Source organism: Danio rerio, chromosome 17, assembly GCF_052040795.2.
Source record: "Danio rerio strain M-AB ecotype USA chromosome 17, GRCz13ab, whole genome shotgun sequence".
NCBI classification, from domain to species: Eukaryota; Metazoa; Chordata; class Actinopteri; order Cypriniformes; family Danionidae; genus Danio; species Danio rerio.
In genome coordinates, this window is record NC_141037.1 from 47975923 (window position 1) to 47994764 (window position 18842).

An 18842-nucleotide genomic window follows, 5' to 3' on the forward strand; every position below is an offset into this window, starting at 1 on the left:
AGCAACCTTGCGCTGGGGCAGACGGTGCGGTTCCAGACAGCCAGGCTGCATTACGTCAGGGACATTCAGAGCCATTGTGAATCACAGGCTCCTGTGTTTCTGCAGGTCTGTGCTCTGGTAAAGCTTTAATATAATCAACATGAGTCAGTGCTATTCATCTGCCAAGGCTCCATTAGAGGCAGCCTGTCTTCATCCTGAGGCACGTCTTTTTTTTTTTTTTCTACGGGGAAAAACCTCCTCCTGCTCATGTGTGCAAGACTTCCAGAATCAGGCACATGTAGACTAATCAAACAGCTTTAAAGTCACCGAGACAGCTATAATTAGCATACTGCGAGAAAAGGAAAAGGATAATTAGTCCAGGGTGGCCCACTACACCTTAATCTAGTTACATCTAATTGTGTGGTGTGCAGCTCCTGTCACATATCCCATTTCTAAACCACTGTTGTGATGGCCATGTTGTAAATATGGTGATTTTGTGGAGCCCTGTGGGTGAAGCTGTGATTATGCTGTGTGTAGTGGGAGGCAGTGAGTGGGATTCTTTGAGCAGACGGCCTTGGTTTGCTCCAGTCAAACCATACAGGCTCATCATGAGACTTTTGTGCATGTATGCAGTTAAGAGGATTGAGACAAGCCTGTGGGGTCTGAAAGAAAACCTCAGGAAATTTGTCAAAAGCCTTTATGTATGTGTGCACACTGACTACGGATCGATATCCAATTCATTCTACCATTTAAGTTGTGTAGGTAAACCTCTATACCCAAGCATCAGGAGTCACACTAGCAACTAGGGGCTTTGAAGGATGTCTTTGTTTTCCTTGTTAGTGCATTACCTCTAAAAGACAATTCATTTATTCTATGTTGGGTTCATGCGGTTGGTCCAGAGTAGCGAATACCCTTCGCCATACCCTGATTAACACCTCTCAAAAAATGGCAACACATTGTGACTATGTAGAGCACAGTGGCGCTGAGAGAGCTGTGGAAATGAAGAAAGGCCAGTGGCAGGAGTGTTTAACAGGTCTTGAGTCCTGCAGAGGAACTCCAGTTGAATACTTTTTAAATTATTTTATGATTAAAGATTTTTGGAATGACTTTTTAAGTTGGAAAGAAAATATTAAGTTGCATAACAATGTCTTTAAAGATTCTGCGCAAATTTATAAATTATAAGCCAAGTTGCTAGCCTATAACTGAGCCTAAAATGGGACAGATATGTTGGTGTGTCACGACTGCAATAAAATTGATAAACCCATGAATGATAACGTTTTAGGCTTGCTGTCACGTGTGAGTCAAAATAGGCCAAACTTACATGGCCCACACATCAATTAATAACATCTGGGACAAACCTTACATTTTGTATGTGGCCCAAATATTGTGTGTCACCTTGAAGACAGTGCCATCTCTGCCAAACCAGGGCCATGTTTGGCCCACATGCTGTATGCCAGTGCCGGATGGATGCCTGCTGTGACAGACTTATGCTAAATCTGGGCCAGAATTCTTTGCTATCTGGGTTGTTTCTTTGTTATGACAACCCCTGTCGTTTGCTGAATACTGTGTGCCTGCATTGATCTGACACCCAATTAAATCCCATCACATGCTATGCTCGTCTTTGCTACAGGTACTGTCTCTGTTTTTCCAGATTTATAACCATGTCCTCTGGATACTATTGAATTAGCTAAAAAGAACATTGGAGTAATGCCAATCTTTGCACATGTGCAGTAGCTACAGCACACTGAAAAATCAAGTTTTCCACTTAAATAGTTTAAGCACCAATAATAATGGAACAGGTCACCTCAGATTTTGTTGCTGATTTAAAATATGTAATTAAATTGTTTGGCAAGTGGTTTTCGAGATTTCAGAATTCTTCAGGATTAATCATTTAAAACTTTGGTCTTGCATGATCTGCCTGGAGGCATTGAAAATATGGCAAGTGAATAGACTTTGCTTGAAAGAGACTTTGGCTTTACTTAGCATCACTCCCAATAACTGCCAACTTTGTTTGTTTGCACATGGTTTATGTGTATATTTTGAAAAATATTTTTGTATGTTTTATATTTGTTTGATTATTTTTACTTTCTTTATAAGGGAGATTTGCAACATACAAATTTCATTGTATGTTCTATGTACTAGGGTATTTATAGTGTGCACATGATAATGTATCTCTCAAATCCTTACACCTCTGTTCAGGTCAAGCTCTGTTTTTTACTGGTAGTTTAATCTGACAGTCTTAGGACCCTATCATACACCTGGCGCAATGTGGCGCAAGACGCAGCACAATAGTCTTTTGCTAGTTTAAATAGCAAATGCATTTGTGCTCAAATGTGCACCCATAGGCATTCAGGTCTAAAAAGGAAGGCGTTCTGAGGCGCATTGCTGGCGCATTGCTTTTTTGAGAAACTATAATAGATTTTTCAACAGACTAAAATAAACCCGGTCTAAAGACGAGCGCAGAGTTGCGCCTCGCTTACACACTGCTTAACACAAGATGAAATACATATGAAAAAATAAAATATTAAGGATATATATAGGACATAATAAGAATATATATAGGATATAAATATGAAGGATTAAAATATTACAAAACATTATTTTCTAGTCTACATAAACATGAAAAACCACTTCTTTTATGCCTTTTCATCTCGGGAGGCTATTATTATTAGCAGAATTATTTATTATATCCATATTGATATTTGTTTTACTAAAACAAGCTTAGATTTGCCCACCTGCAGGTTTTAGACCATATGGGGCACAGCATGTGTTTTAGGATTTAACTCAGGTTTTTGAACACACTTCGTTATTATTGTTCATTTATTCGTTTGCTGGAAATTAGAACTGAATTTAGAAATGGTTTTGAAACAAATATTTGCGCTTAACAAACTAAATTAATTATTTATAGGCTAATTGATGTCTGTGCGTAAAGGTTTCCCCATTCACGAAAGCGAAAGTGAAAGAAGATCAATTATCTCTCATTCTCGCTCTGTTTAACTGTTTTCTGTTAAAAAAAAACTGTTAACTGTTAGCCTGGGAAATGCTCAGTTTTTCCACCTACACTTACTTTACGTCATGTAAATAGCAAATGTGCTTATGGCGCGACGCAAGGCTTTAAAAGGGAGATTCTGATTGGTTTATTCTCAAAACACACCTATAACTCATTAAGAAAATAAACTCAAACCTTTTAGACCATGCGCCACGGCGCAAAGCGGATTTTCCCATCCTTAAATTAGCAAATATGGATTCTGACACGCCCTGAATGCGTTTGCGCCCTGCGCTTTCCGTTTTGCGCATGGACCGTCAAAATAGAGCCCTTAATCTTACTTGAAGTACATTTTTTTTCATGGATGTGTTCTGTTGTTGCTGCTCATGCCTGATCTCACATCGGGCACCATGTGTGTCTACTGTAAATGTTCCAAATCAGTCACTTGTGTGGTTTAATTTCAGTTAATATACTCGTGTGTGTGTGTGTGTGTGTGTGTGTGCGTGCGTGCGTGCGTGCGTGCGTGCGTGCGTGCGTGCGTGCGTGCGTGCGTGCGTGCGTGCGTGCGTGCGTGCGTGCGTACGTGCGTGTGTGTGTGTGTGTGTGTGTGTGTGTGTGTGTGTGTAGTATAGAGAGTATGCCCAGTATCTTAATTGAAGAACATCTTTAGCTGGCTTTGAAGAAAATATAGAACCACACAAAATGTAGCTTTTCATCTGGCACCAGAGAGTTTCAGTTTCTCTGGGGCTCTCTCAAAGAGAAACAGAAAGAGAGCAAGAGAGAGGGTGAAACGGGGGATTACAGCAAACTAAATCTCTGGTATGCTTTGAGTGCATAATCGCTGAGTGAGCACAGGCCCGGGGAGCAGATGTCACAAAGACGCAGAAATTATGTGGGACAACTGCTACACTAACCTAACTATATGTAGAGGTGGCTCAAAATGGACATATAGTAAGATAAAACACTGACACAGCAAGAGATATGGGGAAGAACAGGAGACAGTCATGAGAGAGAAATAAAGTGAAAGAGAGAGAGAAAAATGAAGATTAAAAGGTATATAGCCCATGAGGATTGTGGATTACTTCATGACAAGAGCGTAAAGCCTAAGCTTTATGCTAAGCAATGAAAGAGAAAGAAATCTAGCAATTGAAACACTGTGCATTGTGCAGTGATTTACTTCTTTAATGTGGAAATGATAAAACCTCAAGGACACCTATGATGAAAATTTACTTTTCTAGAACTGTGTTTAGGTATGGTGTGCCTACAGTCATATTGGTGCGATTAAAAGGCAATACATTTGTTTTTTTAATTTCTGATGTTAAAATAGGATCCAAATCCCCCCCCCCCCCCCCCCACCCCCCACCCCCATTTTTAGGCCCACAGCCCACAGGTCTCCCCAGCCACTAAATTGATTGACAGCCGCCTATTAACATGTTTCCGTAGTAATGTGCATAATCATATCAACAAGACAGAAGATCTGTTCAGCTCACTGCAATCATCAATCATCATCAAATGTGATGAAGAATGATTTTTACAAGTTTAAAACCATTTTTTTTTTCTAAATAAATTCTACTTTATAAAACATGATGTTTTAAATGAAACTTCCATCTTTCCTACATCATGACTACAACATAACGCAGGGTGGGCATGTGTGCTCCAATGCTTTTCTCAATACTGGAAGTTGAGTGAGTGATAATTTGCATATTATTAAACAGTTTACGGCCTTGTTGGACAATTGGACATGCTACAACTATAGCACAAGGCTATCAAAGTTTGCTGAAATCAAATGAATAACTAGGGATGCCGGCTTTCAGACCAGACAAGAATAACCCATTCATTTCAATAGCTTGTAATTTGTGATTTGCGATTTTTTTAAAGTATCACAAATTTTCACTTTGTGTATATTCTGTTCATGCACACATATACTTATCTATGCATGAACCACACATGCTCTCAGGAAAAAGTCCACTCAACTAACATGCTGACAGGACATTTCTATGTAGTATATTTGTCGTGCTGCTTACACTAGCTATTGTGTTGTCATGGCAACGCTGATAAAATGATGCCTCTTGACTTTTCAATATAAGTGAGTATGGTTTAAGTGACAGAGTTAAGTTACAGATTTAATGTTTTTGCATTTAAATTTACTTAAATCGAATAATAAATAATTATATAAAATCATTTGGTTTCCCAAACCGTCACTGGATTGGTAACTTTAATAAAATACAAACTTGTACCTAAATGATGCCTAATGATACCTAAAAGGTACATATTAATATCTATACATTTTATTTCTAATTTAAAAGATGCAAATCATACATTGATCATCACGGGGTCAATTTTTTGGTTAATGTTAGTTTGTATATTTAATTGTATGTTTTTATTTAAATTACATCTAATTTATTTATAAAACTCATTTAAGTTTTCAGTGTTTTGTGGGATATTTATTGTATTCTGACCAGTCTATCACTTTTTTATTTGCTTGCTTATTTAACAGGGACAACAATTTGACATTGTTAAACAAATACAACCGATTAAAGCTAATTTGCAACCCTCGTCCCTGGTTATGCTTTACATTAAAAAAAATTAAGAAATTTAAAATTAAAATTAAAAAATAAACAAACAAAAAAAAAAACACAATACAACAAATACATCTATCTGCATACTAAAGAGAAATGTAAACCTGACCAACCATTAAGATTAACAATTAATGTTTACATTGCTGTAAAGATTTCAACCATTCTTTTCTTCTGTTCTGATTGTAATTTTAAAACAACAGGCATGGCATTCAATAAATGTAAACCTTTCATTGAAAAGGATGACTGGTTATCCATAGTGGTTTTGCATATGCGGATTCTACAATTCCCTCTTAATGCCCCTCTTTGCCCCATCACTGCTGAATTTATATCAACTCACAGACTACTTTAGGGGTAAGACCATGTATACACATAAACAAGGTTTTTAAAATATGAAACATCTAAACCTACCAAGTTATATTTTTTAAGGATTTGACAATGATGCCATTTTATTGGTTTCTGATGCTTTATTTTTAAAGTCTGTTTGTAAAGTGACATGACAGGCTTAACAACTGACTGAGTAGCTTGACCCCAGATTTTTGCACAATAAGATATATGTGATAATATCATAGCATGCACAAACATTTGCGCTACTTTAAGAGATTTAAATGGTCTTATCATGCATATCATTCTGGCCTACAGTATTCTCTGATTAGCTATTTCAGAGGTTACTGTACACCAAACTATACAAACTATGCAGCTAATTTTACTTTACTTTTAGGCTATATGTAGAAACAAACACATTTTTTTATAAGAAAAGTGTCTTGTGAACACTTATGATGTCCACTGGTGCTCTACATGTGCCGTTTTTTCCTTGCATTGACTAATTAGTATGATTATGCATTCACAATGGTATGAACCATTATAGGGGAATCAAATGGATGTGTTATCTATTATTTTAATTATTAATATTATAATTTAAGATGCAGATTAGAGCAAACTATTTCTCACTATTTAAATAACTGATGCCCCCATACATTTTGTTGTGACGTCTTTCAGGGGGAATCAAGCATTACCCCCCAACCCACCCTGTAATCCGCACCCTACTAATATTTATCTTTGAGTTAGTATGGACCAATGTTTATCTTTTATAAGGTGCTGTCCCAATTACAGCTTTCTGTGTGTGTATACATAATCTTCAATAGTTTGCTTTTATGAATCACTGTATGTGTGATCTTCTCTTTATATGAGACATGTATGCAGGTGGTAGACAGCAAAGCAGTGTTCAAAAAAGAGCTTCTGTCTCCAGAGAGAACAATCGTGATGGCTTCACCACACTGGAACTCGCTCTGAACACAATTTCAATCATCTGACAGTAAAAAGAGCAGGAGCCAGCGCTGTACTTCAACAGTATGAATCACCAATTTAAAAAGAAATGCAACAATTCCTTTCATCTAAAAAGTGTATTTTGAAGGAGTCCTAATCCACAAACACTTCTGAAAGGATCCTCAAGTTTCTCAGAGAAATGAAGAGGGAAAGAGGAGATGTTTTCGTGACTCACTATTTGTCCCAGTTCTGCTTTATGAGATGATTCAGTCTTTGAGCTCCACTCTGGGCTTTGATTAAGTGACAGTAAAAGGAAAACTGTGTGTTCAATAATGAAAGGCTTCTGAGAAAGTAAAGCTAACATGAGATGGACTATTTACTCCCCTTGGACACAGTAAATAACAAACTAGAGCAAATTATTTCAAAGAAAAGCCTTTAATTTTCTAATGAAACTGTAATCGCTTGCTCTTCCTCAGAAATGAAGGTCATCGTTTAATGTTAACTAATATTCATTTCAAATAGCTTCTGGCAAGTGACATTTACACATCTCTGTTCTGGTATGCATATCGCACAGAAATTCCTGTATGACACAGAAATGTATTCAGAAACTATATAAATAAATTTGCACTGACTTTTGTGAGTTAATAGATCGATACAAACCCATCTGATGTTATAAAAGAAAAAGAGAATAGGAAAAAGCAGAATCCTGTACCTTGATATGTTTGACTCCACAGCTCACTAGCTTGCTTTGCTGATACAGGTCCCATGATATGTCAAATATCTTTATAAAAAAGAGAAAGAAAAGTACATTATGATGTATTATATCATAAAGAATTTTCCAAATCTATTAATGCATGTCAGAATTATATGGCCCCTTTGATTTTTTTTTTCCTTTTTCTTTTCTAAATATTTTCCAAATGATGTTAACCTGGGCAAGGGAATTGCTAATATTTCTGACTTCAACTGTTTGTCTCTTTCAAGTTCTTCTGGGAATTGTTTTTGCTAATTAAAAGTGTGTATATGATAGTTGAAATTAAAACAATGAACCAGATTTTGATTCAGAACCATTAAGAAAAACATTTTCAAAACATTTCAAAAACAATAATGAAAACATTTTAAACTATATTGTTTACATAATTTATGGTTGCATTTCATTTAACCATATGTTAGTCATATTAAATGTTTAGTTTAGGTTTATATGTTGATGTTATGTTGTTATGTTGATAACAATTTACCATAAGTTTGCTTTAATTAATGTTAGCTAATTCACTAACATAAACAATGAACAACAACATTTATTAGATTTTATTCATATTTTTTAACATTAGAGAAGAAATATACAGTCTTTTATCATTAGTTCATGTTAACTCATGTTGCATTAGCTAATATTAACAAGCATGAATTTGGATTTTAATAATGCATTAGTAAATGTTGAAGTATGATTAATAAATGTAGTACAGGCATTGTTCATTATAAGTTTATGTGACTAAATACATTACTTAACATTAGCCAATGCAACCTTACAGAGTACAGATTCTTATGCTGCAAGGTTTATATAACTTTAACATTGCAAAAAGCACATTAACCCTCTAAGTACGAAACTTAACTGGATCTTTCTCCTTTTCTAAAAGAATAAATGAAGGATGTTGCATATACTCCCTTAAACAAGTCTGTTATAACCATTTAGTGCTGACAAGTCATGGTCAGATGCAGCTTTACAGAAAATAATAGATTAAACAGATAAAAAAATTGGTAAAAAAAAAAAAAAAAAAAAGACTGGCAATTCAATTTGGATACATTGCAAACGATGGAAGAATTATTCAACATGCCTCAAAAAATCAAAAAGTTTAAATTAATTTTGATGTATGAAATGTATCTTCCTCTGCTTATAAACCCGTAAACTAACACTTTCACTTATTTCATGTGATCGGCCAGATTAGTGAGTACAGATCGAGTCATAAAATGTGATTATAGTAACAAGACACTACAAATAAAATATTTAATCAATTGATTCAACTTCACTCTGATTACATACCCCTATATGCATTTTTGTAGAGCGCGAAATACTTTCCAGGAGCTTTTTTAACAGTTTTGTTTTCGCAAATCTGCAGAGGCTGCCGTTTATGCTTTTTGAGTTTTTTTTTTTGTAAGTGCCATTTGCACCTGCTATCCTCATGTAAATCGACCAGAGGCCGCTGTCGACTGACAGACTGACCGATTAACTGACCCGCGCTCCTCCTTCTCTAAGCCCAACAGATGTTGTTTTAAAAAGCACAGATTTTACCACATTTTCATTTACTTTTTTATTTTTTGGCTTTTGTTTCTGTCTTACCTGCTTTCTGGAAGTGTTATTCAGCGGACTAAAAAAGCGATGTAATGCTACTCTGCTCTGCGTCTGAAATACTCCGGCATACGCAGCAAGCCACTGGACAAACTGGTAGCAGTAGAAAAGCTGTCCACATAGAGGTAAAGGGTCAGCTGGTAGCGCAAAAAGGAACAGTCTCATATCGCTGCATAGCGTTCATTCTAGCGTTCATAATCAGTCAAACTAGGAAGTAAGTTACTGGATGAAAGTAGCTTACAGATATGCTCATACAGAATTTCAAAACACTCCACTGCTTTGTTTAGATTTTAGCAACTTGCTTTTTATTAAATACTTTCCTCTGGCTACATAATTTGCGATCTTTAAAAATGTATATAGGGCATTTTCAAAATGAGCCTGTGTTGCAATGATCAATCTCATCCTAATTTTTCTTTCTATCTTCATCATTACCTTAAATCAACAGTATAAATACTGTAAAATATAAAGTGTACAGTCATGAATTTCTGAGAATCAACGCTGATTTCAGGGCTTAAAGACTTTTATATATATGTTCTTTGGCACTGAGCCAGTTTTCATAAGCACATGTTTCTTAATCATGACCATACCAAGACAGCAAGTAGCTAAACAACCATAGTTTAGTTGAAAACTACAAAACAACACAGGCTCTCATGAGAATCTGCACTAATTACTTTTGCAATTTTACAGTGAAGTACTGTTTAATCTGTTTGGGCTATTTGTGTGTGTTACAGGAAAATATGTGCAGACTTGTGTTGTGGCCCCAAGGATGTACCATCATTAGTTGGAGTGTTAATTTATGTCAAAAGAAATTAATTTTGGTGCATTCCCAGATGTTGTCTTAGTAAATTCAAGCATTTTGTTTTTGCTAACATGCTAATGGGTGTCTGTTTATATTTATAATTGTAATGTACATGTATGTGTTAACTCACTGCAATTAAATGACTAAATGGAAAAAAAAGAAGAAGCGATAGACTGTCCATATACACTACCTGACAAAGTCTTGTTGTCAATCCAAGCTTTAGGAACAACAAATAAGAATTTGACTTCTAGTTGATCATTTGGTGCCAGAGGTGGCTTATATAAAAGGGAAAGGCCTCTAGAGTAGGCTTATTTTATCAAAATAAAATACGATCATGCCTTGATTTTTAATGGTTTAATTGGGACAGTAAATTCTAATCTTGCTTAGACAAAGTCTTGTCACTTAACAGAAATAATGTACAGTATAGAATATGAAGTCATGGTGCAATGGAAAAAGTAAGTATAAGTAAGAGTAAGTATTGTGTACAGTATGAGTCTCATGAGCTTGGAGGACTGCATCCATACATCTCTGCAATGGCTCAAATAACTTAATAATAAAGTCATCTGGAATGGCAAAGAAAGTGTTCTTGCAGGACTCCCAGAGTTCATTTGATTCATTTGATTCATATTCAATGTCTCCTCCTTCATCTTACCCCAGACATCCTTAATAATGTTCACATCTAGTGACTGGGCTGGCCAATCCTGCAGCACCTTGACCTTTTGCGAACTTTGATGTGGAGGCTGAAGTATGAGAAGGAGCGCTATCCTACTGAAGAATTTGCCCTCTCCTGTGGTTTGTAATGTAATGGGCAGCACAAATGTCTTGATATAGGACCTCAGGCTGTCATACCTGTCAATCCTTCCGTTTTTCCATGGATTCTCCCATATTTTACAGTTCCATCCCGCTATCATCCCGTAAAGGTATTTACCCGTATTTCTCACGTATTTTCTGTCTTTCTCTGAAGGGTGTTAAATGAACATTAAAGAGCCGATCATCCCTTTACGCAACCCCTCGCGTTTAAATGCAAGTCTTTTCAGTGCTTTCGATTTGTTAAGGCATGAAAACACTTTGAAATAAATATAAAAACAGCGGAGATCCCTTCCTTTTCATTACAGGTGCCATCGCCCCTTCATATGCAATCCTTAAAACAGTCATATAGATGTGCATGACTGTCAGCTGACGCGCTCCACAGTGATATATAGACGCTGTTTCCCAAACAGATTCTGTACACGCGATTTGAAGCGGAGTGAAAGTCTGGTTTTTGGGTGCGTGTTTCCACATATACACATCATTAATAATAAAAACATCTAAAGGTGTCGATATTGGTGTTTTTTTTTTCAAACACAACTAATTTTGTATTTAATGAGCATAAAAAGTTCGGAAAGCAATCGAACGCTTTCATTATAACGTTAGATGTGCGCATTTTTAAAGTGAAACCTGTTATTTAGTGTAATCAAACTTTAAAAAATCATTCACTGCTGTTTATTCAGAATGTATAAGTTATGCAGTGAAGAAACGGTTAATGAGATTTGCTAACTTGATTCTATCTCTTTATAATAGCTAATTTTATTAAGCTGAACTGTTTGCTAATGTATTTGCTGCTAATGTAAACTATTTATTTGTTATTTTGTAAATAATAATAATAAAACATATTACTGACCATTCAACTTTTTAATTACAATGAAACAGCTCCAAAAGAGCATAGTTAGTAATTTGGGGATTTTTTAGGGGGGATCCCTTATTATGGTGAGCATATCCCTTATTTTCACACCCCAATGTTGACAGGTATGCAGGCTGTTGATGTTGCCATCTATACTGCAGATCTCTCATACGCCCCTATACTGTATGTAACTTTAAACCATGATTTTTCCTTTACTAAACTGTAAGAATCTTGGGTCCATGCTGGTTCCAATAGGTATTGTGCAGTATTTGTGATGACTGAGATCCAGTTTAACAGGTGAATCAACAGAAAAATGTACCTTCTGCCACTTTTCCCAATGATCAACTAGAAGTAAAGTTATTATTTGTTGCTCTTACAACTGGGATCCACAAGACTTTTGTCAGGTAATGTACTGTGTGTGTGTGTGTGTGTGTGTGTGTGTGTGTGTGTGTGTGTGTGTGTGTGTGTGTGTGTGTGTGTGTGTGTGTGTGTGTGTGTGTGTGTGTGTGTGTGTGTGTGTGTGTGTGTGTGTGTGTGTGTGTGTGTGCGTGTGTGTGTGTTTGAGTCCTTACTCTGTCTGTATGACCAGGAGCAGCAGCCAGAACTTTCCCCTGTCTCCAGTCCCACACACAGATTGTGTTTTTTGAGTCCAAGCCCACAGACACCAAACACTGCAAATACAAGGCACAAAACAAATCATATTGGAAAAGAATTTGGAGAAAAAAATCTTCATGATGAAAGACTGCAATATTAATCCAACGCTCTCATTTTTAAAGTGTAACTTAGATTTAACTTTAACTATTTATTGACCTTTGTTAAAGTACTACAGTATTTGGTTAAGGTTAGTATGAGGGCTACTGCAGCTTTAAGTTAAGTTGAATATATTACCACTATAATGAGTGCATAAAATATACAACAAGGACACAGTAATGTAAAATGTAGATTAGTAGTTAATTAGCCTGTAGATAAGAGTATATACTTCACATAGAGTATAGATAATCAAACACCTTTACATTTACACACATAAAAAGTCTGCAAAGTATCAAGAGATGGCATTGATGGAAGGTTGAACTCAATGCTTTTGAATGAACTCATGTCTCATTCACTAATCACGCTACATACGATATTCAACACATTCGAGTAATACACACTGCAAACACATTACAATAATGATGAATGGAAACAATTATGACAAAAGCAAGACTAATGTTAAGTTGGACTTTTTCTTGATTTACACACATAAATATTTACAAGTTTAAGTTTCTTCTTTGCTGGCTATTGAAGTATTTTTAGGGACAGTTTTAATGCTTTGTTAACCTAAAAAACGATGTTTTCTATCAAAAATGACCATGAGCAACCAAAGTGTGACCCTTTTTTAAAAAGAGTTAAATGTAGCAGTGCTTTAAAACAGGAGTGTAACTGAACTTTATGGAACCACTTCTTAAGCAGGGTGGGCTACACTTACTGTATAAGGTTGGTTTTATAACTTTAAGCTGTTTATGGTTCCAAAGCAATTGAACTTGACGCACTAAAATGAATTTCAGTTGAATGAGACTGTATACCCCTCTTGAAATAAAATGCCTAGACTTGTCATATATGTTACTCATCTAATTTAGCATCAAGGCTTCACTGTTAGACTTTTCATTGAATGTTTGTGGTAACTTACTGGTAACATTGTTGCCAGCAATCTACTGCAACTCCCCCATTACTGTAACTCATCTGTAAATGTGTTTTAGCCTAACAACCTCTTTTTAAAGAAAAATGCCCTAACAGTGTGGTCATAACTAAATAAAAATGTATAAATAGAAAAGTAAGTCTGATTACCTCTTGACTAACTGTTCAAAATAGTTCACCCAAAAATTCAAATTACAGCATAGTTTACTTACCCCCAAGCCATCTTCAGTGTTTATGACTTTATTTTATAAGACAAACACAGTTGGAGTATTTTTACATATCATCATGGCTCTTCCATGTTGTAAATTATGTTGGATAGTGACTTTTATTTTTAAGTTGCCAAAAGCACATAAATCCATCATCAAACTAACCCATGCACTGCCAGGGAGTTAAAATTTGTTTTATAAAGCAGATTGGCGTGCTTTTGTAAAAAAAAAAAAAATACATATATATTGAACGTTTTTAAATTATATACTCAAATCCGTGACTTCAAATGATGGCTGAACACAAATTATAAGCAACTGACATATGTTTGACAGATGATGTAAGACACATTTATAGTAAAAGCTCCAGGAATAAATCAGTCTTCCAGAAACCACTTAGCACATAGTTTGTTTACCACAGATGACAACTATGAACAAGAAAACTAGTTGAGTCGGCATTTCTGTATAACGTTATACTATATATTACTCTTAAAATGCTGCATACATGCTACACGTCTTACATCATATATATCAGTCGCACATAACGTCCATTCGGCAGCCGCCAGAAGATTGAAGGTTATTATAAATATGTTTGGCAACTCCTTGGCAACATATGGTTTAGTTTGATGACAGATTTATGTGCTTTTGTAAGCATAAAAAAATTAAAGCCACTATCCAACTGTGACGAATATTCATCCGCCCACCAGAGGGAGCTCTCTCCCGAATATTGACTGGGTACTTCCTCTGTGGTACTTCCTGGTAGCCACCATATGTAAGCACACTGCTTATGTGTGTTCATTGTGAAGTATTGCCAGTTTCACTGCCTACTGAGCGTTTTCCTACTGCTATTTCTGCCATTGTGTTATGACCTTTTTGCCTGCTCTTTTGACTACTGTTTTTGGATTTTGAACTCTGCCTTGTTTGCCTTTTCGGACTGCCTCTTTGTTTGCTTGTCGTTGGTCGCCTGGTTCATGATCACGATTCTGCCTTTGTTTGATGTTAGTTGTTTGTTTAATAAACCTCCAGCTTTTGGATTCAATCCGCCTCCATGTCTTCACCTATGGCTCCCTCACACCAACAATAATTTAGAATTTTTAGGTGAACTATCCCTTTAAGAATACACAGTACTGGTCCAACTAACAGCTAGCTAAGAAATAATCTTTTTTCTGGTTCATATTTTTGTCCCTTGTTCTCTTTTGAACAATAATTTCTTGTGGTCAAAAATTCAGTGCACCCCTACACAACCCAGACTCATTATGGATATGTACCCCTGTGTATATATCTGGAGAGCGCAACATCAGAGGCTGCTGTGTATGCTTTTTCAGATCTCAAATCTCAAACCCCGTTGCCACGAGCAAGTCTGCTCTGCCTTCCAAGTCCACCAATGTATGCTGCAAGCCACTGGGTACAATGGTAACAGCGGAAAAGCCACACGAAGATCAGCTGGTAGCGCGAAAACAAACAGAAGCTGGCGGTGGCGTCATACCACCCCATAACTTTCATTTTAAAGATGAAATGCAGCCAGATGTACCTCTGGCTACATAATTCATGCTCTTCAGAAAAGTAGACAGAGGCATGTTTTCACAATGAACCTATGTTGTTCCTACAATTAATAATTTTATTTTTAATTCTTTAAAAACATTTATTCAAGGTTGTATTTCTCCTTATTTGACTCAACAACAAGTAAAAAAAAAAAAATTTTGTGTAATCATCATAATGAAGCTGTTTATTAACTCAAAAGACAAAATAGCTATAACTGTAACGTTTTTATAAGTTTACTTCTATGGAAATATGCATACAGAATAATGGCACAAAGTCACTATACAAGTTTCACTATTAAAACAATCACCAAAGCATTCCTTTACAAATAAGGAAGAATAAAAAAACAGCAGAGCTTGAGCATTTAAAGCTCTTGCTTTGTTTTTGGCCATTTGTGTGGATGCTCATAGTTTTGATATACTTATCTTTACAGTTATGAGATTATAAGATTGTAATTTTGTCACCATCAAATATACTTCCTACCAACTACCTATTGTCAGAAGCATTTAAAACCGCATTGGTGCACAAATCAAAACCACAAGCTGTGCACGAATCATGTGTAATCTTCCCAAATGTTGTTTGCTGAAGGGAGCTCATTAGTTCAGCATCTCTTTGATGTGAGTTTGTTGTTTCCATCAAACCTGATGCACCAGTTTTCTTCTAAAGTGGCGCAGCACTGGCTCGGGCTAAAGCAAAGAGTCTTCAGTCAATTACGGCATGCTAAAACCTTTGATGAATTTAAGAAGAAAAGTGATGCTTTAGACACCCGGGGTCTCTGAGTCGGCGTCTCACTGCTCCTCTCTTTGCCTTTTCATCTGTTGGTGTGAAATATATGATGAGGCCAATTTCATGCTGAAACTCTGCAAATCACTTTCTCTGCTTCTCTGGGGTGGTGACAAGGGGTTAATTTTAAAATGAGAGTGAGCTAAGAAATGTGCAATGTCAATCTCAGAGGTACGGTTTCTCATTCTACGCGTCTATCATTATCTACAGTGAGTGGAGTGCTTTTGATAAATTGACACTGAAACCCAACTCTCATCTACTTTGGCCTTTTATTGTGCATTTTTCAGGATTCAGTATATCACATTTGTACTAAAAGCATTACACATTGCCAGTGGTCTACATGACATAGTATTAAATTTGTGTTTTGGATCAAATAATGCGGAGTAAGATCCCTTATCCTCCCTGCAGCTATTAAATCAATACCACACTCTGCCTTCCAGACTAATAAAAAATATAATTGAATTTTGGCATTTCATAAATTAGTAAAAATCCTGATAATGTTGTGTATTCTGTTATTGCAGTCTTTGTTTCTCTTTTCTCTTTCTGCAGACCAGTTTCCTTTTCTTTTTGAAAAAAAACTTTACAGTTTAGAAAAAAGGTAGCATACAAATGTTAATTAAACCATAGCAAAACAGCCTTGTTTGTGTGACTAAACCCATGTTCTGTGACAAAAACCTGATTCTTTCCTCTCACAATAAGCCACTGACAATGAATGTTTGTAGGTTTATGCATTTTGAAGCCACTGCACTGGTCATTATTTTTAATGAGGAGATGCAGGCATGTTATCCAAGCACAGATGCCAATCAAAGCCCAGTACACTTGTGTGTGGCTATCTATGTGTTTCTTAGAGGTTAAAACAGACAATTTTACAAAGGAACTGTGGATTCAGAAAATCTGGATGAACATTTATTAATTTTCCTTTAGCTTAGTCTCTTATTTATCAAGGGTCACCACATGCGGAATGAACCGGCAACTATTCCAACATATGCGGATGCCCTTCCAGGAGATATATTTAGCTGCAGACCCGCAGACCCACACACGTTTCAGGACCCACAATCCAGGACACAGAATCTAGGCAGGGGTAATTGTCATTCATTAGACTGTGAACAGTTTAGGGTTTCCCAATTCAGTTATTATTTTATTATTATATTGTAATGTACATGTTAACACCTGTGCAGTTTTGGTACAAAAATTATGTAAAAATGTGTAGACACTAATAACTATTATTTGATTAAGCAAATAAATACTATTTAAATGCTGGAGTAATACATTAATATAGTATTATATTTATTAAATGTAAAAATACTTTTATTTCATATAAAGATGTATTATAACCTATACATACTAACTTGCTTTTATTTTCTTCATTATAATGAATCCATTAATTAATCCTGTCCAATTCAGATTGTTTATATATCTCTGAAAAAGTTTCAGCAAAGCCAGCGAACAAGTGTATGCTATATTGAGCCTGTCAGATAAATAATGAATGATCATCTATGATGACTGATAGAAAACCAAATTTTTGTTCACCATAAAATCATTGGACAAAACAGAAAAGGGCTATGCTGTGCCCCACTGCCCACACTGAGAAGTGGTCAGGCTAGGGCTGCACAATATATATCGTTTCAGCATCGATATCGAAATGTGATCATCCACAGTAGTCACATAGCGATTATATGCAATACTGAGTTGGATTTTAATTACAATATATAACTTCTGAATCATAATTTATCATTTTGCAAGTGCTTTTTGAGGCCTATGACTGTGTGAGGGTTTTAAAAGCATTCAATTATTCATTCATTTTCTTGTAGGCTTAGTGCCTTTATTAATCCGGGGTTGCCACAGCGGAATGAACTGCCAACTCATCCAGCACATTTTTATGCAGCGGATGCCCTTCCAGCCACAACCCATCTCTGGGAAAGATCCACACACACTCATTCACACACAAACACATACACTTCGGACAATTTAGCCTACACAATTCACCTGTACCGCATGTCTATGGACAGTGGGGGAAACCGGAGCATCTGGAGGAAATTCCCGCAAACGCAGGGAGAACATGCAGACTCCACACAGAAATGCCAACTGACCCAGCCGAGGCTTGAACCAGCAACCCAGCGACCTTCTTGCTGTTAGGCGACAGCACTACCTACTGCGCCACTGTGTCGCCGGTTTTAAGAGCATTCAGGCATAAAAAATTGTACCATTTCTAACTTTGACAAATTAATAACAGTTAATTTTATTGAACTGTTTATAAAACAAAACACTATGCAATATTATTTTACATTTGAATATTCTATTACTGCATACCTGAATACAGTTCGACAATAATTTAATTTATCTGTGCTTGTAGATTGTTTCTTATATTTTATGCTTATAGACTCTCCTTCAAAATCATCCCAATAAATCTAAAATCATAAACTCTTTCCAAATAGATATTTAACAGATTAGTGAAATTCATATCGCAATATATTTCGCAGAATAAAAAAATATCGCAACGTTTGATTCTATCATGCAGCCCTAGTTAAGCCCATTAGTTTCACTCTTCCTCCAGCTGTAGCTTGCTTGTGTGCTGTGGTCAAGGTATAATAATTATTAATAATTATAAAGGTGCGTTCACACCAGATGCAGATAAAGCAGATAAATGATTTACATGTTAAATCAATGCACAGACGCGAATAGACATCCTGCGGCGATATTTGATCGAATGACGCGGTGCAAACGCAGAGTTTTGTGCATTTAACAAATCAATCAAGTTTTAAAATCTGAACTTAAGCAAAAATTCGTGCTGCAGTAACCAATCAGGAGCTTGCTCTAGTCTTGGCATGATTATGGCGTAGCACCTGTTGTTGGTGTTCCGAGGGGAAATCCTCCTGCTGACACAGGACAACAGCTCATCAAACTGTGCTCCTCTCAGTCGGAAGCACCGCTGAAAGTATCCATCATCCAGGTATAGTTTCTGGAGTATTTGAAAAACTTAAGGACTAGGTGCACCTCTAAAAGGATCTAGTGGAATCAGACTTGGCGCCTAAGGAA

General features: G+C 36.2%; 1 protein-coding gene across 13 annotated transcripts in view; it reads right to left on the bottom strand.

Moving 5' to 3' along the window:
- eml5 (EMAP like 5) overlaps positions 1-18842 on the bottom strand; it is a 247936-nt gene that overhangs the window by 160985 nt on the left and 68109 nt on the right. For all 13 annotated transcript variants that reach the window (XR_015513746.1, XR_015513744.1, XR_015513745.1 and 10 more), the window contains exons 3-4: positions 12180-12278; positions 7520-7588 (exon numbers count right to left, since the gene is read on the bottom strand). Coding sequence is in view for 4 of the 13 variants with exons in the window: in XM_087290991.1 (XP_087147117.1) it covers positions 7520-7588; positions 12180-12278 (168 nt within the window). In the remaining 9 variants the exon portion in view is untranslated. The remainder of the gene's footprint in view (positions 1-7519; positions 7589-12179; positions 12279-18842) is intronic.